Below are 24,077 nucleotides of genomic sequence, written 5' to 3'. Positions count from 1 at the left end.
AGAGCTGGAGGCTGTAGACCCAGAGCGAAGGCTGGAGAGGGGAGGAGCCCGTGGGCCAGCAGTGCTTGAGGGGCTTCGAAGGCATTCGGAGGTGCTGGATTCGGGGCCGTGTCCCCGGGGTCTGGAGTGAGGCCAGGCTGTTCCTTGTTAGGTACCCTTTTTGGGACCCTGTGCTCGGGGCATTGTATTTCTTTTTTTTTTGGGGGGGGTGTTTCACTATAGGGCACATGTGCTTGCCAGAAAGACGGAGAGAGACAGAGAGATAGAAGGCGAGAAATCACCCCCCAGAGGGAATGGCCACACCGCAATCCCTTCTCCGCCATTCTCCTCTTGGGATCTTGGGCATGCACGCACACGCACCTGGTGTGGGCTTAAGCTGCCAGGTCCAGGACTTGAACTGCGGTTGACTACGTGGGAGTCCAGCGACATAGCCATTACACTAACTGCTGGTTCCCAGAGCATTGTATTTCTTGGGAAAGGAGAGCACATGGGGCATCCGCAGGGACAGGACTGGCTCAGTGACTGGCCACGAGAAGGTCGGGGCAGAGAGAAACAACTCGTGCCCTCCTCTTGGTGCCACGGATTCCTGGGTCATTGAAGGGAAAGTGGAGGGCATTCTAGAGGCATCTGCAGACGGGTAGTGCTACTGCGCTCTCAGGAGTTCTTTTAATGGGACGTGGGTGCTCCGTGGGCACGGCCTGTCCCAGAGCCCTCACCTCCCAATGCCTTCCTCCTCCTCCAATGGGGAGCCAGCGTGAGTCAGCACCCCTCGTCATGCACCCTGAAGCCTGTTGCATGCCTTTTGATCTGTGAAGACTTTGAGACTCAAGTCAGTTTTCCCCCTTATCCCCGGGGGTCAGGCGTGCAGAGGGTGCTGACAGAGTGGTTTGCAACATCAGCCGACCTGGGTTTACAGCTCAGCTCTGGGGGGCGGTAACTGGCTACGCGGGGGAGGATGCTGGTGTCTTCTCCTCATCTGAACTCCTGGGCTGTTATAAATTAAGCAAGGTTATGCGGGTGAGCACTGGGTGCCACGTCAGGCCCTCCCTAAGCACGCCGTGACCGCTCTGGCCCTTGTCACATGGCAGTTCTAGTTCCCTCTCCCAGCATGCCCTTCTCTGACCTCAGCCCTCAGCACTCTCCCCTCTTCTTCTGGGTTGTCCTTGTCCTTCTCCCTCCGCCTCTGCTCCTTGACTCTCCAGCCCTCACTCTTCTGTCATTCCTGAGCCCTCAGCCCTCTGCCTTCTGGGCCAGTGTGGACGCGGCCGTTCTCATGGCCAGCAGGTAGTAACGGTGTGCATAAGGCCCCGGCCTCAGGACGTCAGTGGGATGAGAGGAGGGGAGCAGAAGATACATGGGTTGGGTAACTCTAGGTTCAAAGAAATGCGATAGGAAGGTCAGTGGGTTCATGACCTGAAGGATCGCCGGCACCTGATCCTCCCTTACCTCGCAGAACCTGCCCTGGTGCAGGGCTTCAGCCCTTCACGCTGCCCTGGGACTTGAGGAACGTCTCAGAGTCTGCTCTGTGGCCTCTGTGCTCTCCGACACATTTGGTTACTCGCGCTGCACTTGTTCTTACCGTCCTCACTTTCCGTGTACCCGACCCAAACCCTGACTTCATTCCTTGTTCCCTGCTCTGATCACGGGTTACGGCATTTCCTTCGTGGAGATGATGAGACCATCAGGTTCCTCACTCCCCCGGAAGGACCGTGTCTTCATCTCCATTGTCCTCTCAAGGCTCAAAGAATGAAGTGCCTACACCTGGGTCCTTGACTTCATCCCTCCTCAACTGGGGTCTTGCTTTTGTTGCTGATTTGCTAAATCCTTAATTCTCCTCCCTGTCTCTTGACTTCTTCCTCTCAGTAATAACTGTCTGAACATGTATACATTTTTTTGTCTGTTAAAAAAAAATCCTCTTGCGGGACCAGCAGTTAACGTAATGGCTATGTCGCTGGACTCCCACGTAGTCGACCGCGGTTTGAGTCCCAGACCCGGTGGCTTAAACTCATGCCAGGTGTGTGTGCGTGCATGCCCAAGATCCCGAGAGGAGAATGGAGGAGAAGGGATTGAGGCGTGGCCATCCCTTCTGGGGGGTGATTTCTCGCTTTCTCTCTCTCTGTCTCTCTCTGTCTGGCAAGTGCACACGCCCTATAGCAAAACAAAACAAAACAAAAAAACCTCTCCAAAAAAAAAAAAATCCTCTTGGGTTAGCCAGGTGGTGTGATGGTTAAAGTGAATGGATCCCATACAGCCAACTCCAGGTCTGAGTCCTGAAGCTGGTGGCTTGAAAGACATGCTGGTTTTGTGTGCGTCCATGCCCAAAATCCTGAGAAGAGAGTGGAGAAGGAGGGATTGTGGTGGATCATCCTACAGGGGGATGCTTTCTCATTCTCTCTCTCTCTCTCTGTCTCTCCCTGTCTACATCTCTAGCAAGCACATCTGCTCTATAGCAAATTAAAAAAAAAAATAGAGGAGAGATTATCTTTAAAAGAGAAAAAATCCTTGGGGTCAGGAGGTGGCATGGTGGTTAAGGTACCAAACTCCCACATGGCCTTTCGTGGTTTGAGCTGCAGACCTGACAGGATCACACTGGGCACATGTGTGTGGCTGCCCAAAGTCCTGGAAGGAGAACTGAGGAGAAGAGACTGCAGCGTGGCCATCCCTTTTGGGGGGTGATTTCTCACTTTTCCTCTGTTGAGCACACATGCCCTATACCAAAAACCTAAAAATAAGTAAATGAATAAATAAATAAAATAATTCTTAAAAAAAAAAAAGATGCAGCTCCAAATGTAACCATTGTAATAGAAATACAAGCCATCCTAAGTAACAAAATAACTTGAAAGATCCAGTAAAATGTGTCACATAGAAACACACAGAAGCCTTCCCGGGCTCTTTTTCGGTCAGCACCTCACCCAGACCCTGAGGAGACTCGATCCTGACAGCTCACAGCGGACATCAGTCTGCCCCTCTTGTGTATATTCTATAAATGGAGTCATGCAGAATGTGATCTTTTGTTCCCGGCTGCTTTCTGGTCATTGCGGGATTTGTTCACATTGTCGCATTTTGTAGATTGTTCTCATCGATTTCTTTATTTAATCTTTTAAATCAACAGACAGCAGTTTATCCAGTCTACCATTGACAGGTATTCGGGGCTATCACAGATTGTTCTGTTATAATTATGTGAGTTTTGGTTGACAGATTAACATTTCTGTTGGATCCGTACCCAGGAGTAACCCATCGGGGTCATTGGTTCACACCCACGTGGGTGATTCAGATGGTGCCAGAGTTTTTACAGGGATTATGCCAATTTCCGCTCCTACTAGCAGCATATGCGATTCTCACCAACCCTGGTCAGTTTTGTACAGTTTAATTATTGAGACTTCAGGGTATGCCCTAGTATCCGGTAGGGATAATTTCTATTGGTTAATTTTTTCAGAGTTTTATCTTTTAATTATTTATTTAATTATATATTTTATTATTATTATCTTATAATTTGACCAGAGAGAAATAAGAGAGAGAAAAGGAAAGTGAGAAAGCAAGCTGCCAGGTTTTGGGCTTGAACCACGGTTGGCCATTTGGGAGTGTAGGGCTTTAACTACCATGCCACCTGCCAGCCCCTCCCCGCCCCCCTTTTTTTAATATATAAGATTATATCATCTGTGAGCAGAGGTAGTATTACTTCTTCCTTTCCCACTTAGATGCCTTTTATTTCTTTGCTTTGCATGGTTGCTTTGGCTAGGACTTCCATGTTGGATAGAGTGGTGAGAACGGATTTTTTGCCTTATACCTGATCTTCGAAGAAAAGCTTCTAGTCTTTCACCACTGAGGATTTTTCACATGTGGCCTATATTTTTAATACTTTGTCTTATTTATTTCGTTTTAATTGCCAGAGGGCACTTGTGCTCACGAGAGAGAGAGAACCCTCGATGGGGCGTGGACGTGCGGCACTGCATGACCTTTTACGTTGAAGTAGTTTCCTTCTCTTCTTATTTTGTTGAGTGTTTTTATCAGGGATGTGTGTTGCACATTTTGATTCTCTCTAGCTTTTACCGTCATAAGCACTGCTCCAATTAACATCTGTGTTTGAATTGTGAACATACCCACTGGGTTACCACCTAGCAATGAGATGTGTCAGTAGTATGAATATTTAAAATTGTAAAAAAGATTTCTTTAAGACAGTGATGGCCTCCTAAGTCCAAAATTTTTTACGTCCTCCCAAAACTGTATAAATCAACCAGAAAAACAAAATATCTTTAGTGTAAGTGAAATGCCAGAAACTACAAACTTTAGTACTGTAAGTGCAACAATAAATGCCAGTTTCTAGGGGGAGTTGTTTCTCAAGCTTCCACTACAAGTGTCTGTGGAGAGCTAAAGGGAGTTTTGAACAACTGCTCAGAAGAAACAAAAGGGGATTGAAACACAGTCATTCCTAGGAAGAGGAAGTTCAGACTGACAGTTCACGCAGTGATATCACGATAGGGACTTGATGGTGCACACAAGGGTCAATAAGGCAGTCAGGGGAAGGCATTCTTTCTGGGGAGAAAAAGAAAAGAGAAAGGGAGAACACTTTTGGAAATTGAGAAGTGAAGGAAAAATGAAGCAGAAAGGGTAAATTTATGTGCCTGCAAGACAACCAAAAAACTGAAAGTCTCACCACCCTCTCTGGACCAGGCCATCTGTTAAGTAAATTGCACTTTGCTACACTGACAGAAGAGGGTGCCCTTGAATTAGGAATCGTGTTCACCACCCAAAGGACCAACCCTGTCCACAAGATGCAGAGGTACAGGTAGTTTTCATCTATATGAAGCTAGTGTAATAGAAAATGAAAATGAAACATTTCGGTTGATAGATGTAAAGTTCGAACTTACTCAATCAAAAAATAGGGAAAAAAGATAAAAATCACATCAGAAATGACGAAACTACAAGGTGTGCCCAAGGGAAAATGTGTTTAAATAAAAAATTTTTAAAAAGTTTTATTTATTTATTCATTTATTTTTTAATTTGACCAGAGAGAGAGAGAGAGGGAAAGTGGGAAAGCAAGTCACCAAGTCCAGGACTAGAATCGTGGTCAGCCATATTGGAGTCTCCAGTGCCTTAACCTCCATGCCATCTTCTAGACCCCTAAACGAAAATTTAATAAAGAATCTTGAAGAAAAATAGAGAAATAGCCAAGAGAATGACAATAAGATCAAATAAAAGTAAAATTATTTAATTACTCCACCATGTCTACATATATCAAATCATATCATACACCATAGATGTTTATAATTTTTGTCAATTAAAATTTTTTATTGGGACCAGCAGTTAGTGTAATGGCTATGTCGCTGATCTCCCATGTAGTCGACTGCGGTTTGAGTCCTGGACTCGGTGGCTTAAACTCACGCCGGGCGCATGTGCGTGCATGCCCAAGATCCCGAGAGGAGAATGGAGGAGAAGGGATTGCAGTGTGGCCATCCCCCTGGGGGGTGATTTCTTGCTTTCTGTCTCTCTCTGTCTTTCTGGCAAGTGCATGCACCCTATAGCAAAAACCTGTCTAAAAAACAAACAAACAAAACAAGACAAAAATTTTTATTAAACAATTTTTTTCTTTATTTATGATAGAATACATGCATGCACATATGTGTATGGGACAGAGATATGAGTGCCCTCCACAGGGTCTGATCATGCTAGAATCCTCTTCCAGTCTTCTAGTCTAGAGGTCCTCAACCCCCAGGCTGTGGACTGGTATTGATCTGTGGCTTGTCGGGGTCTTCCAGGCCATGCAGTGGGCAGCGGGCAGGTGAGTGAGGCTTCATCTATGTTTGTAGTCACTCCCCATTGCTTGCGTTGCTACCTGGGCTCTGCCTCCTGTTGTATAGCAGTGATGTTGGATTCTCATGGGAGCCTGAACCCTGCTGTTGTGTAGTTGTTTCATTGTATATTGCAACACGGTAGTGGTAGAAATAGGCTGCACCACCGTGGATGGTAGTGCGCTTGGCTGTTCTTTGGACCAGCTCCCTTCCCAGTCTGTGGAGGGATTATGTTTTGCCGGACTGGTCCCTGGTGCTGGGAAGATTGGGACCACCGTTCTTGACTGTCTGGCACTGGTATGTGTGTCTGTGCCTGGTATGCTTTCATTTGACCAGGAGGAGAATTTGAACCACAGGCACTATGGGATCCAGCTTCTCTTGAACGGTGCATTATTGTTGTACCATGGACCCAGCCCAATTAAAAATGTTTAAAACATACAAATACAACTAATAAGTTCTCTAGTAAGTGTCAGAAAAAAGTCACTCTTGGGCCAGGCAGGAATGTGGTGACTAGGGCAGTTGGATCTCACATAACCAAATGCACAGTTTGAGTCCCTGGTGGCCCGTGTGTGTGTGTGTGTTCAGAATCCTGAAAGAAGAAATGGAGGTGAGGGGATTGCAGCCTGGCCATTTCTCCAAGGAAATGGGATCATTCCCCCACTTTCTTTTTTCTCTTTCTTTTTCTCTCTGGCAAGCACACACACCCTCTAGCAAGTTAAAAGTTCTGGGGGAAAAAAGAAAGAAAGGAAAGTGTAACAGAAGAGAGTCTGTGAAGATCAAGCATACATATAATTAGAGTTGTGGAGAAGTAAAATCAGTGAAACAGAACTTTTTTAAAAAAAGAATGGTTATTTATTTCCATTTGTCACTATTTTTTTAATTTGACCAGACAGAGAGAGAGAGAGAAAGTGAGAAAGCAAGCCGCCAGGTCCAGGACTCAAACCACAGTCAGCTATGTGGGAATCCAGCACCTTTAACCACCACACCACTTACTGGCCCAAAACAGGACTAATATTTAAAACTGCAATCTAGGGACCAGCAGTTGCTGAAATGACTATGTAGCTGGACTCACGTATAGTTGGCTGTGGTTCGAATCCTGGACCTGATGGCTTAAACTCACGCCGGGTGCGTGCGCATGCGTGCCCAAGATCCCAAGAGAAGAAAGGAGGAGAAGGGATTGCAGCGTGGCCATCCCCCTTGGGGGTGATTTCTTGCTTTCTGTCTCTCTGTCTCTGTAGTTCTGGTGAGTGCATGTGCCCTATAGCAAAAACCTCTCAAAAACAAACAAAAACATAAAACTGCAATCCAAGGGGCCGGCAGGTGATGTGGTGGTTAAGGTGGTTGGACTCCCACATGGCTAAACATGGTTCAAGTCCCAGACCTGGCAGCTTTTTTTCTCACTTTCCTTCTCTCTCTCTCTGGTTAATTTCAAAATAAATAAATAAATAAAATAAAGTAATGACAATGAATAAAATTAAAATAATTCTTTGAAAAAAAAAACAATAACCCTGTAATCCAAGAAAATGTTCTAGAAAAAAAATAAGGCCTCAATCTATATAATGAAAAAGTACACTGAGCATGTGGGAAAATTGATTCAGAATGATCAATCTTGAAAAAATTGACCACATCAGAGGTAGCAAGCTTAAATGGACTAAATTTATACAAAGTATTACTTCATAGAAAAACACCAGGCTCTAAGGGTCTTATGTGGGAATTCGGAGACCTTTAAAGACCCAAAAGTCCCAATGCTGCATAAATTCTTCCAGTGTATAGAAAGTTTAGAAACAGGCCAGCAGATGGTGTAGCCGTTATGTCACTGGACTCTCACATGACTGACCATGTTTCAAGTCCTGACCTGGTGGCTTGAAACTCAGGCTGAGTGTGCATGCATGTGTGCATGCCCAGGATCCCTGGAGGAGAATGGAGGAGAAGGGATTGTGGTGTGGCTGTCCTCATAGGGGTGGGGTGGGGGGTGATTTCCCACTTTTCCTCTCATCCTCTCTGTCTTTCTGGAGAGCACGTATACCCTAAGGCAAAAAACTCTACGAACAACAACAACAATAAAAACCCATACAACAGGGCTGGCCCCCATGGCTCAGTGGTTAAGAAGCTAGACCCCCACATGGCTAACTGTGGTTCAAATTCTAGCCTCAGTAGCTTAAAAACTTATGCCAGTGCATGTATGTGTGTGCCCTAAATCCTGGAAGATTAAAGGAACTGAAGGGATTGAGGTGTGACCATGCCCCAGTGGGGGGTGCTTCACCACCCTGTATCCTGTCTCTCTGGCAAGCACATGTGCCCTCTGGCAATTTAAAACAAAACAAAACAAAAACAAAAACAAACACAACACAGACATATATCTTCCAAATTTTTTAAAAAGCAAGTATTACATTAATACCTAAGCCTGATAAAGACAGTACTTAAAATTAGTATTATTTACTAGTATTGATGCAGCAATACCAAATAAACTTAAAATTTTAGCTATCAGACTCCAACACCATATTTAAATTATATCAGGACCAAGTGGGATTTATTCTAGGACTGCATTATTGGCTCTTGGAAATCTAGCAAATATATTAATAGGTACAGTTGAGAAGAATTGTTTCCATAAATCCTGAAGAAAGTCTTTAAGATATTTCAGCATCCATTCCTGATAGAAACACTTGCAGTAGGAATCGATAAGTACTTTCTTATTTTGAAAATTTGGTAAGCATCTATTCAAAAGCCAGCATCTTAGTAAGGAAAGACCAACTGCCACTAAGATTAGCAACAAAGCAAGGATGTCCGTGAGCTCCATTATTGTATTTTATATTTTTGGAGAGGTTTTTGCTAGAGGGCGCGTGCACTCGCCAGAAAGACAGAGAGGCCGAGAGACAGAAAGCGAGAAATCACCCCCCAGGGGGGATGGCCACACCGCAATCCCTTCTCCTCCATTCTCCTCTCGGGATCTTGGGCACACACGCACACATGTCTGGCATGAGTTTTAAGCCACTGGTGCTGGGACTCGAACCGCGGTCGACTACATGGGGGTTCAGTGACATAGCCATTACATTAACTGCTGGTCCCGAACTCCATTATTATTTAACATTGTACTAGAAATATTAGCCATTGCAGTTAGATAGGAAGAGGATCGAAGGCAAAAGCCTTGGAAAGGAGTTAAAACTATGTACATGATGTAATACTTGAAAGACTCCAGAGAATGCATGTACTAACGCAAAATTAGGGAACAGAATGTTCCTACTGTTCCTAACCTCAGGGGAAGGTAAAGACATGATTTTGAATTATGACTAAAATGTAGTTTCAGTAAAAGAAAAATATCAAGAGACCAGCAGGTGGTGTAGTGGTTAAGGTGCTGGACCTTAAGCATATGGCTGACAGCAATTTGAGTCCTGAATCCAGTGACTTGGGACTCATGCCAGGCACATGTATGTTTGTGCCCATCCAAATTCCCAGGAGGAGAATGAAGGAGGTTATGCGACATGACCATCCCCCCTCGGGGAATGATTTCTCCCTTTCTCTCTCACTCTGTCTCTCCAGCTAGTGCACATTCCCTATGGCAAAAACCTAAAAAAACATCAGTAAAGCTGGCCATGTAAAAATTTTAAAATCCTACTCTAACTTGGAAAAAAAATGTAGAAAAAGTCAAAAGACAACCAGTGAGCTGGGAGAAAATATGTATAACATGTATCACAAAGTATTAATATCCATCATAAGATAACTCTTACGGGACCAGCAGATGGTGTAATGGTTACACCGCTGGACTCCCACATGTTTGACTGCAGTTCGAATGCCAGACCCGGCAGCTTAACCTTCACCACGGGCTCACTCCTGTGTGTGTGTGCCCAAGATTCTGAGAGGAGAATGGAGGAGAAAGGATTGTGGATGGCCATCCACCCTGGGGGGCGATTTCTCACTTTCTGTCTTTCTTTGTCTCTCCAGTGAGTACATGTTCCATATAGCAAAAATCACTCTTAAAAAAAAAATAAAATAAAGGTAACTTATAAATTGAGAGAATTAAAATCAAACTTAATAGGAGAGTAAGCAAAAAAAAAATGCAAATAGGTAACTCATAAAAAAGATATAAAATGGACCTTAAGCATATGGAAAGACAGCCCACTTCTTATTGCCAGAAATATAAATTATAGACTTATCATGTCTCATATATCAGAATGGCCCAAAATACAAAGTTTGAGAATATTTTCTATTGTCAAGTCTGTGAGGAAGCAGGCATTCTCCACTGCTTCTGAGGGAATCTGTCAGCAATCCTGTTTCCTAGGAATTTACCCTGAAGATACACTTCCCACTATACAAAATTACAGATGTATGAGGTTATATTATATTATCATTTATAATAGCAAATACTTTATAAACAATCAGAATATAAATGTCAAAGTAATGTAAACTATGCATAAGACGTAGATTGAACAAACTTTTGTCCATCACAAAATATAGTACTTTGTAGAAGTGAAAGAAAAGAGAGGACAGTCTCTATCCTTGGAGTGATACTTAGGAGATTTTCCTTTTAAAGAATTATTTTATTTAACTTTATTTATTTATTAATTTTGACTGGAATGAGAGAGAAAGTGAGAAAGCAAGCTGCCAGGTTTGGGACTCAAACTGTGGTTGGCCGTGTGGGAGTGCAGTGCCCTTAACCATCATACCACCTGCCAGCCACTCCTAGGAGGCTTTATACACAGAGACACACACACACACACACACACACACACAGAGTCATATTTAATTTGCTAGAGGGCACATGTGCCCACCAGAGAGAGAGGGATAGTGAGAAAGCACTCCCTTTCCAGGGGATCGGCCATGCTGCAATCCCTTTTCCTCCTTTTTCCTCTCAGGATTTTGGGTATGGATACATGTGTACCTGGAGTGTTTTTCATGCTGCAGGTCTGGGATTTGAACTACAGTCAGCCATATGGGATCCAGCTCCCTTAACCAACACACCACCTATGGCTGGCCTTATAGGATATATATATATATATAAATTTAATTTATTTTAATTTGACCAGAGAGAGAAAGAGTGAGCGGGGGGTGGGGTGGGGGGTGGGAGTGAGAAAGCAAGTGGCCAGGTCTGGGACTTGAACCACAGTCGACCAGTTGACCATGTGAGAGTGCCCTTAGCCACCATGCCACCTGTCAGCCCCAGGATATGCTGTTAAGTGAAAACCCTAAGTGCATAATAGTACCTCATAATACGTGACTTCCCATATAAGATAGAAGGGGGGGTGTTAAAAGATATGAATGTAAACATTCATTGACACACAAAATTTGAAAATGGTGAGCATAATATAACGGGGTGGATGGGAATAGGGTGAAAGGATGGTAGGGTGACACTATTAACCTATTAATGTTTTACTTGTTAGAAAATAAAATCAAGACTAGGTAAGACTTTTTCTTTTTAAATTTGTTAACGAATGTGTGTACTTATCAGAAAGAGGTAAATGGAGAGAGAGGGAAGAAGCACACCCCTCAAGGGGCATGGTCACGCCATAATCACTTCTCATTTCTCCATTCCATTGGGATTTTGGGCATCCACATGCATTGGTACACACATGTACCCAGTGTGTTTTTTAAGTTGTTGGCTCTAAGATTCAGGCCACAGAGTTGGCTATGTGGGATCCAGCTCACTTAACTAGGCCAGGGGCTGGTCCTCGGGGTAAAACTTTTAGGATGAAATATGAACAGATATGAACCTGATTGTGTTTCAGATGAAGTGTTTGAACATGTCGTGGCTGTGTACCTTTAGTCTAAAAGCAGAAATAGCTACAGGCATTCCTTACTTAACAGCTAAGTTCCTTTCCTATGACTAGATTGTTAAGGAAATTGGTTGATAAGTAAGGAGCTTAAAGGCAAATGTCTCGTGGGGTGTCATGGTACCGCACAGTGTGTATTTTTCATGTGACAACACACTAGAATACTGTAATTCTATCCATATAAAAAACATACACCAGGGTCAGCAGGTGGCATAATGGTTAAGGCGCTGGATACTCCCACATGCCCAACCACAGTTCAAGTCCTGGACCTCGTGGCTTGCTTTCTTGCTTTTCCCCTCTCCCTCTGTCTGTCTCTCGTCAAGTTAAAATAAATGAATGAATAGATAAAATTAAATAAATAAATAAAGCATACTGCAGAAAACAACATGACATACCATGACACTATATATTTTTAAAGAATTATTTTATGTAACTTTATTTATATGTTCATTTATTTTAATTTGACCAGAGAGGGACAGAGTGGAGGCGGGGGTGGGGGGAGAGGAAAAGTGAGAAAGCCAGCCTCCAGGTCCGGGACTTATTTAAAAAGTGTGTGTGTGTATATATATGTGTGTATGTGTGTGTATAATTTAATTTAATTTATTTTAATTTGACCAGAGAGAGAAAGAGTGAGCGGGGGGTGGGGTGGGGGGTGGGAGTGAGAAAGCAAGTGGCCAGGTCTGGGACTTGAACCACAGTCGACCAGTTGACCATGTGAGAGTGCCCTTAGCCACCATGCCACCTGTCAGCCCCAGGATATGCTGTTAAGTGAAAACCCTAAGTGCATAATAGTACCTCATAATACGTGACTTCCCATATAAGATAGAAGGGGGGTGTTAAAAGATATGAATGTAAACTTTCATTGACACACAAAATTTGAAAATGGTGAGCATAATATAACGGGGTGGATGGGAATAGGGTGAAAGGATGGTAGGGTGACACTATTAACCTATTAATGTTTTACTTGTTAGAAAATAAAATCAAGACTAGGTAAGACTTTTTCTTTTTAAATTTGTTAACGAATGTGTGTACTTATCAGAAAGAGGTAAATGGAGAGAGAGGGAAGAAGCACACCCCTCAAGGGGCATGGTCACGCCATAATCACTTCTCATTTCTCCATTCCATTGGGATTTTGGGCATCCACATGCATTGGTACACACATGTACCCAGTGTGTTTTTTAAGTTGTTGGCTCTAAGATTCAGGCCACAGAGTTGGCTATGTGGGATCCAGCTCACTTAACTAGGCCAGGGGCTGGTCCTCGGGGTAAAACTTTTAGGATGAAATATGAACAGATATGAACCTGATTGTGTTTCAGATGAAGTGTTTGAACATGTCGTGGCTGTGTACCTTTAGTCTAAAAGCAGAAATAGCTACAGGCATTCCTTACTTAACAGCTAAGTTCCTTTCCTATGACTAGATTGTTAAGGAAATTGGTTGATAAGTAAGGAGCTTAAAGGCAAATGTCTCGTGGGGTGTCATGGTACCGCACAGTGTGTATTTTTCATGTGACAACACACTAGAATACTGTAATTCTATCCATATAAAAAACATACACCAGGGTCAGCAGGTGGCATAATGGTTAAGGCGCTGGATACTCCCACATGCCCAACCACAGTTCAAGTCCTGGACCTCGTGGCTTGCTTTCTTGCTTTTCCCCTCTCCCTCTGTCTGTCTCTCGTCAAGTTAAAATAAATGAATGAATAGATAAAATTAAATAAATAAATAAAGCATACTGCAGAAAACAACATGACATACCATGACACTATATATTTTTAAAGAATTATTTTATGTAACTTTATTTATATGTTCATTTATTTTAATTTGACCAGAGAGGGACAGAGTGGAGGCGGGGGTGGGGGGAGAGGAAAAGTGAGAAAGCCAGCCTCCAGGTCCGGGACTTGAACCACAGTTGACCATGTGGGAGTCCAGCGTCCTTAATCACCACACCACCTGCTGGCCCGACCATGACACTGTATTATGTACATTTATTTTGAATACTGCTATGAATGTGCAATAAAGCATACATTTATAATGAAACATGTAGTCTTGTATGATTGTGAATCTTTTGTGTAGTGAATACTGACTGACTGTGGGAGTGAAAAACTGAGAAAGGGGATTCCCTTACCTGGAGAACTGGTTTCATGTCTGAGTGGTCATTAAATAGGTAGGTCATTGGTATGTGAGCAGTGGCTATATAAAGAATTTTGGAAGCTGGCTCTGTGGAGCTGCTCAAGAGAAGCCAGATCCCAGATAGCAACCATGGTTTATATATATATATATATGTTATATATATAATGCTTGCCAGAGAGAGACAGAAAGAGAGAGAATGTGAGAAATCATTCCCCAGGAGGAATGGCTATGCCACAGTCCCAGTCAGATTTTGGGCACACATGCATATGTGTCCGGTTTGTTTCTCAAGCAGCTGGGTCCAGGACTTGAACCATTAACTCAGTCATGTGGAGTCCAACTGCCTTAATTAACCTCCATACCACCCACTGGTGGCACAGTGTTAATAAATGAGGAATCCAGGTGAAGGGTATGTGAATTTTTTTTTGAAATTTCTATGTAAGTTTAAAATGATTTCAACATAAAACTGTAAAAAAAGTTGTCATAAGTAGTTCCAAATTCAGATAGAATCTTTCACTGCATTGGTTTCTCCTCTCCCAGTGTGCGTGAGAGATCTCCCCACCCCCTCAGTGGGGAAGAGGTGTTGCCCGCCTGCACTTTGGTCCTGCTTCCTTGGAGAACTCTTGCCGTGGTCGGAGCTGTCCAGTTTGTTTGTTCTGTGTGTGTGTGTGTGTGTGTGTATGTGTGTGTGTCGGGGGTAGTGTTGCAGACAGGCTTTTGCTGTGTTGCATTCCTCCTGCCTCAGCCTCCTAAGTAGTGAGGATTACAGGCACATGCCACCAGGTCCAGCCTTCGGCTCCGGAATTCTGTAATGTAAATATGTGTATGACGTAATAAAAAGTCTCTATTTCTGTGTTGTAGTTGCATCTTGTACTTGTCCTTATCTTGAGTTCAGGAGTAAATTTATTTCTGCAGGTGGTTGATGAGCGAGAATTTTTTGAGATCATGCCCAATTATGCCAAGAACATCATCATTGGCTTTGCAAGAATGAATGGGAGAACTGTTGGAATTGTTGGCAACCAACCTAAGGTGGCGTCAGGTAGGATGGAGAAGCTCTCTCAAACTTTGGGTTGGGGTGGGAGGCCAGGGCTGCCAGGGGCTTTGGTATTCTGTCTGCCTTCTTTTTCCCAGACATGGCCTTCCATGACCAATAAAAATTCTCAAACGGATGTTGTAAGGGCAGTGTTCTCTCTTAATATCACAAAACTCATCTTTTGAAATTCCTCCCTTTTTAAGAGTTTATCATTTTACTCATTGGCTTATGAGGCTTTTACTGTGGTAGAAATCAGCTTTCTGTTTTCCCCGATTACTTACATGACTTCCCATTCTGAGCTCTGAGGGCAGGGACATTGGTTACTTTTTCATACTTTCTGGTATTTCTGGTGCCTTTGGCAGTGTCAGGTACACAGTTCACACTTGATCTAACTTCTTGTTTTACTTTTGCCATGACAGTTTTTCTTGTCTTTCAAAAGAAGTTTTAAGAAAAATTTCTGCCCGGACAAAATGTATATAACATAAAATATACTGTTTAAAATAAACATTTTAAGGGACTAGCAGTTGGCATAATGGCTATGTCACTTGACTCCCATGTAGTTGACTGCGGTTCAAGTCCTGGACCTCGTGGCTTAAATTCACACCAGGCGTGTGTGCGTGCGTGCCCAAGATCCTGAGAGGAGGATGGAGGAGAAGGGATTGCGGTGTGGCCATTTTCCCTCGGGGTTGATTTCTCGCTTTCTGTCTCTGTCTTTCTGGCACATGCACGTGCCCTATAGCAAAACCCTCTCAAAAAAAATAAATAAAAAATAAAAACTATACAGTGCAATAATAGCATTGATTATATTCACAGTGTGTGTAGCATCACCACTCTCTGTTTCTAAAATATTTTTATTTGAAACCTTTTCTTTCAGACAGATCATGTACCTATTAAACAATAACTCCTATTTCTCTTAACTCTGTTTTTGGTAATCTAAATCCACTTTCTCTGTTTGAAATTTATTTGCCTATGGGGCCAGCAGGTGGCTGGTAAAGGTGCTGGACTCCCACATGGCCAACCATAGCTCAAGTCCTGGACTCAGCAGTTTAAAAATCATACCAGTTCTGTGTGTGTGCATGCCCAAAATCCTAAGAGGATAATAGAGGAGAAGGGATTGTGGTGTGGCCACCCTCACTAGAGATGATTTCTTACTTTCTCTCTGTCTCTCCGGTTAGTGCATATGCCATATAGTAAAAAATCTTTTCAAATTTTTTAAAAATTTGGCTATTCTAGATATTTTATGTAAGTGGAATCACACAATATTTGCCCTGTTGTATCAGGCTTACTTCACTTAGCATAATGCATTCAAGGTTACTCCATGTTGTTGTATATATCAAAACTAAATCCTTTTTTGTTTTTTTGGAGAGGTTTTTGCTATAGGGCGCGTGTGCTCGCCAGAAAGACAGAGAGAGACATAGAGACAGAAAGTGAGAAATCACCCCCCAGGAGGGATGGCTATGCTGCAATCCCTTCTCCTCCATTCTCTTCTCGGGATCTTGGGCATGCATGCACATGCGCCCAGTTGTGAGTTTAAGCCACCGGGTCCGGAGTTTAAACTGGTCAACTACATGGGCGTCCAGTGACATAGCCATTACGCTAACTGCTTGTCCCAGAACTAAATCCTTTTTTATAGTTGAATAATATTTCATTGTATGTACATACTATGTTTTGTTTAGTCATTCATTTGTCAATAGATACTTATGTCATTTCCACCATTTTTAAAAAGAGAATTTTTGGGGCTGGCTGGTGGCATGGTGGTTAAGGCAGCTGACTCCCACACGCTGACCGTGGTTGAGTCCCTGACCTAGCAGCTTGCTATCTCACTTTCCTTCTCTCTCTGGTCGATTTGAAAAATAAAATAAAATAATGACAATGAATAAAATTAAATAATTCTTTTTAAAAAGATTATTTAATTTTATTTATTATTATTATTATTTTTAGAGGTTTTCGCTATAGGGCACGTGCGCTTGCCAGACAGACAGAGAGAGACATAGAGACAGAAAGCGAGAAATCACCCCCCAGAGGGGATGGTCACGCCGCAATCCCTTCTCCTTCATTCTCCTCTCAGGATCTTGGGCACGCATGCACATGCACCCAGCGTGAGTTTTAAGCCACCAGGTCCGGGACATGAACCGCGGTCGACTACGTGGGAGTCCAGCAACATAGCCATTACGCTAACTGCTGGTTCCCTTATTTATTATTGTTAGTTAATTTGCTATAGAGCACATGTGCTCACCAGAGAGAGACAGAGAGAGGGAAAGTGAGAAAACAAGCTGCTGGGTCCAGGACCTGAACCATGGTTGGCCATGTGGGAGTCTAGCACCTTATCCACTCTACCACCTGCTGGCCCCATTTCTATCTTTTTGCTATTGTGAATAATGCTACAGGAAGCACTGGGTGAAGAAATACTTGTTAGAATTTCCATTTTCCGTTCTTTTGGATATTTTTCTAGGAGCAAAAGGACTGGCTAATACAGTAATTCTATGTTTAACTTTTTGGAGAAACGCTGTACTATTTTGCACATTGGCTACACCATTTTTCATTTCCAGTAATAATGTGCAAGAGTTTCAATTTTACTGCATCATTGCCAATACTTATAATTGTTATTTTAAAAAAATAGTGTCTTAATGGGTGTGATGTGGATATCATTGGTGGTTTTGATTTAACACTAACATTACTGACATTGAGCAACTTTTCATATGTTTATTGGTCATTTGTGTGAATATCTTTCTTTTTTTGGGGGGGGGGAGAGGTTTCTGCCATAGGGCGCGTGCACTTGACAGACAGAGAGAGACAGAGAGACAGAAAGCGAGAAATCACTTCCCAGGGGGGATGGCCATGCCACAATCCCTTCTCCTCCGTTCTCCTCTTGGGATCTTGGGCACGCACACACATGCACCCGGCGTGAGTTTTAAGCCACCGGGTCCGGGACGCGAACCGCGGTGGACTTCGTGGGAGTCCAGCAACATAGCCATTACACTAACTGCTGGTTCCCAAATAATGTCTTTTGATGTGCAAAATATGTAATTCTGGTGAACTTTCTCTATTTTTTTAAAAATTTTTCCTGTGCTTTTTGATGTTGTATGTAAGAACTCAGCTGAATCCATGGTCTTGATGATTTGCGCCTATATTTTCTTCTAAAAATTTTATGGTTTTAGCTCTTAAATTTAGGTTTAACTAGTTATGTCTTTTTTTTCCTAATTTTGCCAGAGAGCATGTGTGCTCACTAGACAGAGATACACAGAGACAGAGATAGATGTAGAGAGGGAAAGTGAGAAAGTACACCCCCCTCACATACATTTACACCATTATTCCTTCTCCTTAATTTCTCCTTTTTTGAGGGGGATTTTGGGCATACACACACATATGTGCCCAGTATGTTTTTTAAGCTATCAGGTTTGGGACTTGAACTGTTTGGTCAACCATATGGGATCCAGTTCATGTAATACCAGGCCATGGGCTGGCCTGAGTTGACTTTTATATATGGTGTGAGGTAGGGATCCAACTTTATTTTTCTCTATTTGGAAATCCAGTTATCTCAGCATCTTTTGTTGAAGAGCTTCTTTCCCCTTTGAATAGGCTTGACATGTTTGTAGGCTGTCAGTGGGTGATAACTGGTTTTATTTCTGTGTTCTCAATATTGGTCTATATGTCTGTCCATATTCTAGTACCAAACTATTTTGATTACTGTAGCTTTTTAGTAAGTTTTAAAATCCAGAAGTATGAGTACTTCAAGTTTGTTCTTTTCAAGATTTTTTACTTTTCTTTTTCTTTTTTTTTTTTTCTCTCTTTTTGGGGCCCTTTTGATTAGGTGTCAATGTGAGTATTGACTTTTACATTTCTGCAAAAACACTGTAGGAATTTTGGTACGAATTGTGTTGAATCTATAGATCACTGTGGTATAAATCTCACTGGGTCATTGTGTATAATCTCTTACTATTTTTTTTTTTAATGGACTTCCTCTATTAGAGCAGTTTTAGGTTCACAGAAAAATTGAGTGGAAAGTACTAAATTCCTATATACCCCCTGCTTCTAAATATGCACACTGTTCCCCAGTAGCAACATTTCACACCACAGTAGTACATTTGTTAAAGTCAACAAACCTGCATTGACACATCATTATTAGCTTAAAATCCTTTATGCTCTACCTGTTAATCCTTCCCCTAAACTCAAACCCTGGCAACCACTGACCTTTTTTTGGTTTTTATTATGTGATATAGTTGGAATCATCTAGAATGTAAACTTTTCATATTGACTTTTCAATTAGTAATAGCATTTTAGGTTTCTCCATGACTTTTCATGGCTTGATAGCTCATTGCTTTTTAGTGTTGAATAATATTCCATTATCTGGCTTTATCACAGTTTATTTATCTACTCACCTACTGAGAGACTTCTTGGTTGCTTCTAAGTATTGGTATTACCAGTAAGGCTGCTATAAACATTCACTTGTAGGTTCTTGTGTGGACATATATTTTCAGTTTATTGAGTACTGAGCATGAGTGCTGGATTGCTTGCTAAGAGTATTCTCAGCTGGACTGCTCTGAAGTGTATTTCATGTTGGGTAAATTCTCATTACAAGTCAAATGATGTATAGCAATTGAATATATAAGTAATAATAACAAAAAATAGAGTATGTCAAATTTTGTAGGTTTTTGCCATAGGGTGTGTACACTTGCTAGAGAGAGACAACCCTCCCCAGGGGGGGATGGCCACGCCACAATCTCTTTTTCTTCATTCTCCTCCTGGGATTTTAGGCATGCATGCACACAAATCCAGTGTGATTGTCAAGCTGCCAGGTCTGGGACTCAAACTGTGGTCTGTCATGTGGGATCCAGTGCCTTAACCACCATGTCACCTACTGCTCTCTGCAGCACGGTGCTGTGCTCTAGTGAGGGAGCCTGTGGGATGACGCTACAGCTATGCCCTCTTTGGTCAGTGCCAGGTAGGTTGTCATTATTCCCCATTTTCCCCAGAGCCTGGTTTTCTGTCATCCTTGAGATGAGACTGTGGTACCTCCAAAGGTCCCAGCTCTGATGGTTGCTGAGGACATTCTATTTTTCATTGTCAGTGGAACTTGGAATTTTATAGAAGCTCAGCATGGATAATCTCTCTCTTTCTAGGATGCTTGGATATTAATTCATCTGTGAAAGGGGCTCGTTTTGTCAGATTCTGTGATGCGTTCAATATTCCTCTCATCACTTTTGTTGATGTTCCTGGCTTTCTGCCTGGTAAGTCACTGACAGAGAGCGGTGCGGACAGGGGAGGTGGTTTTGCTCAGAAGTCACCCACTTTATTTGGAGGGTTTCTTGCCAATTTTCTGAGGATTGTGACTTCTCCGTATTCTGGGTGTGAGGGATGGCCCTCTGTGGAGGTCCGGAAGACCTCACAGTGACAGTGGCAGGTGGACCTTGTGAGGACTTTGAGAGTATCTAGTAACTCTTCCTCATGACCTAGGAACGGCACAGGAGTATGGGGGCATCATCCGGCATGGCGCTAAGCTTCTCTATGCATTTGCTGAGGCATCTGTGCCCAAAGTCACAGTCATCACCCGGAAGGTGAGTCCATCATAATGGGGGCTGTGACCTCATTCTCCCAGCAGCACAGCCATGGTGAAGGGATGAGGAGGCCGAGAAATCTCACCTGGGAGGAAGGAAGAGTATACTTTGCTCCTTATAAAGATTTCTCACGGACAGTACTTCCAGGTCTATAGAGATATCCATGGCCTTTTTTTTTTTTTAATTGCCAGATTAAAATCAATTCTCCAGAAAGAGGAAGAAAGCACCTCTAATGGGTTATGGTCATGTCTCAATCCCTTCTCCATTACTTCATCCTGTCGGGATTTGCCACACATGCCTGGCATGTTTTTCTTTCTTTTTCTTAAATTTATTTATTATCATTATTAATTTTTTTAAAAATTTGATCAGAGACAGAGAGAGACAGTGAAAAAGGGAAAGTGAGAAAGTAAACCGCCAGGTCTGGGACTTAAACCACAGTCAGCCATGTGGGAGTCCAGTGCTTTAACCACCACGACACCTGTTGACCCCCTGGCATGTTTTTCAGGATGCTAGGGCTGGGATTTGAATCACAGTTGGCCATGTGGAATCCGATGCCCTTAACCACTAGGCCATAGGGCTGGCTCTCCTGGTCTTTTTTAACAGGATAGAATTGAAAACAACAGTGGGGAAAAGCCAGGTCAGATGATGAAATTGGATGAACCTTGGGCCTTCAGCAGCCCAGGAGGGCTATTCTAATTCTTCGTCCTCATTTCGCCTGGCTTCCTGGGGCCCTTCAGGGACTTCATCTGGTTGTCTCAGGCACTGACAGTCAGCATTGGGTCTGTTACAGGCCTATGGAGGGGCCTATGATGTCATGAGCTCTAAGCATCTTTGTGGAGACACCAACTATGCCTGGCCAACAGCAGAGATCGCGGTCATGGGTGCAAAGGTAAGGTCTTCTGCTTTCTCTTTTCCTGGGTCTAGAGACTGTACTCTCTCAGCAGGAGCTCTAAACATAGCTGGGAAATGTGAGGCCAGGACCCCCAGGAGGGCCAGGACTGCGGGAACTGGGCATAGTCTTTGGCACACGCTCCTGGGGCTCCAGGGCAGCTCTGGCCCACGTCCTGCACTCGCACCACAGGTACACACTGATATCTTCATGACAGGGTGGATGGGTCGGGCGAAAGGGATGGAAAGTGAGAGGGGCATGGAGAGGCTGCTGAGGTGGTAAGTGAAGTGGGGAGAGGGCTGAGTGAGCAGGACCAACCTTTGGGAGGACTGGGCATTCCCTCAGCCCGACCTCAGTTCCAGGGAGGGGCCTGGAGTCATCCCTGTCCACCCCTTAGAAGCTGAACTGTGATTTCAACACTAGAGACGTGGAGAAGGTACTGCTTGACCTGCTCCTCACACCTTCCCTGCTTAGCAGTAGCTGTTGGGGTTGAACAGAAGCTCCCAGGGCCCCCAGAGCCGATGCACTGCTGTTCTGACTGGAAGGCTGATCCTTCATTTGCAGTTTAGTCTGTGGTCTGCTGGCCACTGAATTTATAGTAGGGCTATGAAAAATGAAAATAGCACTTTTTATTGCCCTTGGTGCAGAGACATAGATTTAGTAGTAGGAAATGAGAACAGTATATTGGCCTCAGAGAAGGAGGATGAATGTAGATGGGGTGCTGGATAGTGTCTGGGGAGAGAAGATGCTGGTGTGCCTGGCTTCCCCCATCCACGTGGCTCCTGGGGTTATGTGGTGACCCCAGGCAGTGCCTGCCTCTCTGCTCTGGTCTTTGGAGTGGGCACTTCTCTCTCACACACTCAGCTTTACCAAGTTCACAAGCAACATACAGTGATAATGAGTGGAAGGAGTTCTGCCCGAGGTGGAGCCTCCAACCATGTTTGTCAACTTCTCTCATGACAGGGTGCTGTGGAGATCATCTTCAAAGGGCACGAGAATGTGGATGCTGCTCAGGCAGAGTACATTGAGAAGTTTGCCAACCCCTTTCCTGCAGCAGTGAGAGGTAGGGGCTGTGCTGGGGAGGGGAGCTTTGTTCATTTGTGTGGGCACTGTTTCACATTTTCTTTGTAGTTTTATTTGTTGGCTATTGAACGTTGGGCAGTCCCTGGGCAGTCAGTATTTAAGAACAGTGGGGCTTGGATAGGCTGCTTTGGTAACTACGATCAAAACGACACATTTTTTTTTTTTAAGAGAGATTTTTGCTAGAGGACACGTGCGCTTGCCAGAGAGACAGGAAAGCGAGAAATCACCCCCTGGAGGGATGGCCACACCACAATCCCTTCCCCTCCATTCTCCTTTCAGGATTTTGGGCATGCACACACAGGTGCCTGGCATGAGTTTGAAGCTGCCGGGTCCAGGACTTGAACCATGGTTGACTACATGAGAGTCCATTACACCATCTGCTGCTCCCCCAAAACATCATTCTTGAATTGGCCAAATTTCTAGGCATCATTCCAGTTTGCAGGCGCTGTGTAAAGATCCACCCCAAAACTCAGTGACTTAAATCAGCTTTACTGCGTATGGTTACGATGGTCAGCAGTTTGATGAGGCTCAGCAGGGTGGGTCTTCTGCTGCTCTTGCCTGGGATCCTTCCTGTAGCTGTGTCTTTGGTAGCTTGACTGGGGCTTTAGAGTCCAAGATAACCTAATTTATGTACTAGGTATGGGCTTATTGGCTAGACTCTTTCCAGGCTCATCCTTAAGGAGGCTAGTAGAGCCTGCTTTGCATGTGTCCTGAGGGCAGCAAGAGAGTGAGGGGAAGCTGTAAGGCCCTTTCAGTCTAGGTTTGAAAGTCAAACTGTCACTTTTGCCACATTTTATTGGCTAGAGCAAGTCATAGGATCAAATAAAGAAATAGAATCCACCATTTGACAGGGAAAGCAGGAAGGTCACATTGCAAGAGGGACCTGTGTACAGAGATGAGAAGAATCGTAGCTGTTTTTGAAAATATAGATGTATTTTTTATTGCCAGTGATCACGTGCACTTGTCGGGTGGGAGGGAGGAAGAGAGAAAGCACCCCTAAGGGAGTGAGACCATGCCACAATCCCTTCTCCATTTATCTATCCTGTTGGGATTTGGGGCATGCACACATACATGCCCAATGTGTTTTTAAAACACCAGGGTCAGGATTCACACTGTAGTTGGCTGTGTTGGATATGGCATTCCATGTACACCACTTAACCACTGAACTACAGCCCTAGATGAATTTTCTTAGTTTTAGTTTCTGTTGAATTCATTTTGGCAGGGTGGAGGCATTGGAGCAAGCAGGGGGAGAGAGGGGATCACATTTTCCTCTTCTGACCAAGTGCTCCTAGGTCAGAAGTTGGGAACCTGTAAGAACAGGCAACTCCAGGGTCCTGCCCCTCTGTAACAGGTTGGGCCCGGCTTACACTATTAGACCTCGGGCTAGTGTCAAAGGTGAGTACGAGGTAGTAGGGGTGGCAGCGTCACCTGTGGTGAGATGATCTGCTTCCTTTTCTGTGCTTCACCAGGGTTTGTGGATGACATCATCCAGCCTTCCTCCACCCGTGCCCGAATCTGCTGTGACCTGGATGTCTTGGCCAGCAAGAAGGTCCAACGTCCTTGGAGGAAACATGCAAATATCCCACTGTAAACAAATCGAAGGGAAATAAACAAGAGCTGAATTATTGTCTGATCATTCATACCCCATTCTTGCTTTTGGCAATCATGAAACTTGGGAATCTAAATACCAATAATAATTGGGAATAACTAAGTTTATAAAATTCTAGAAAGATCTCTTTTGTGCCTTACTGTAAAATGATTTGCTTTATTAAAAGTCTTGATTGGTATTCTTGAGCATAAATTTCATTTTTTATGGTAGAGGTCTGAAAAAAAAT

The 24,077-nt window shown here is 43.6% G+C and overlaps 1 protein-coding gene across 1 annotated transcript in view; it reads left to right on the top strand.

The window, feature by feature from the left end:
• Positions 1–23,876, top strand: part of PCCB (propionyl-CoA carboxylase subunit beta) — an 83,757-nt gene extending 59,881 nt beyond the window's left edge. Inside the window, exons 10-15 of the mRNA XM_006171544.3 lie at positions 14,598–14,721; positions 19,836–19,943; positions 20,170–20,270; positions 21,061–21,159; positions 22,123–22,222; positions 23,712–23,876. Coding sequence (XP_006171606.1) covers positions 14,598–14,721; positions 19,836–19,943; positions 20,170–20,270; positions 21,061–21,159; positions 22,123–22,222; positions 23,712–23,833 — 654 coding nt within the window. The 3' untranslated portion in view covers positions 23,834–23,876. The remainder of the gene's footprint in view (positions 1–14,597; positions 14,722–19,835; positions 19,944–20,169; positions 20,271–21,060; positions 21,160–22,122; positions 22,223–23,711) is intronic.
• The last annotated feature ends 201 nt before the right edge of the window (positions 23,877–24,077 follow it).

The sequence above is a fragment of the Tupaia chinensis genome, unplaced genomic scaffold, assembly GCF_000334495.1.
Source record: "Tupaia chinensis unplaced genomic scaffold, TupChi_1.0 Scaffold149831_1, whole genome shotgun sequence".
Classification (NCBI taxonomy): domain Eukaryota; kingdom Metazoa; phylum Chordata; class Mammalia; order Scandentia; family Tupaiidae; genus Tupaia; species Tupaia belangeri.
The sequence above is the reverse complement of the archived record's forward strand: the minus strand, read 5'-3'. Positions and strand labels throughout refer to the sequence as shown.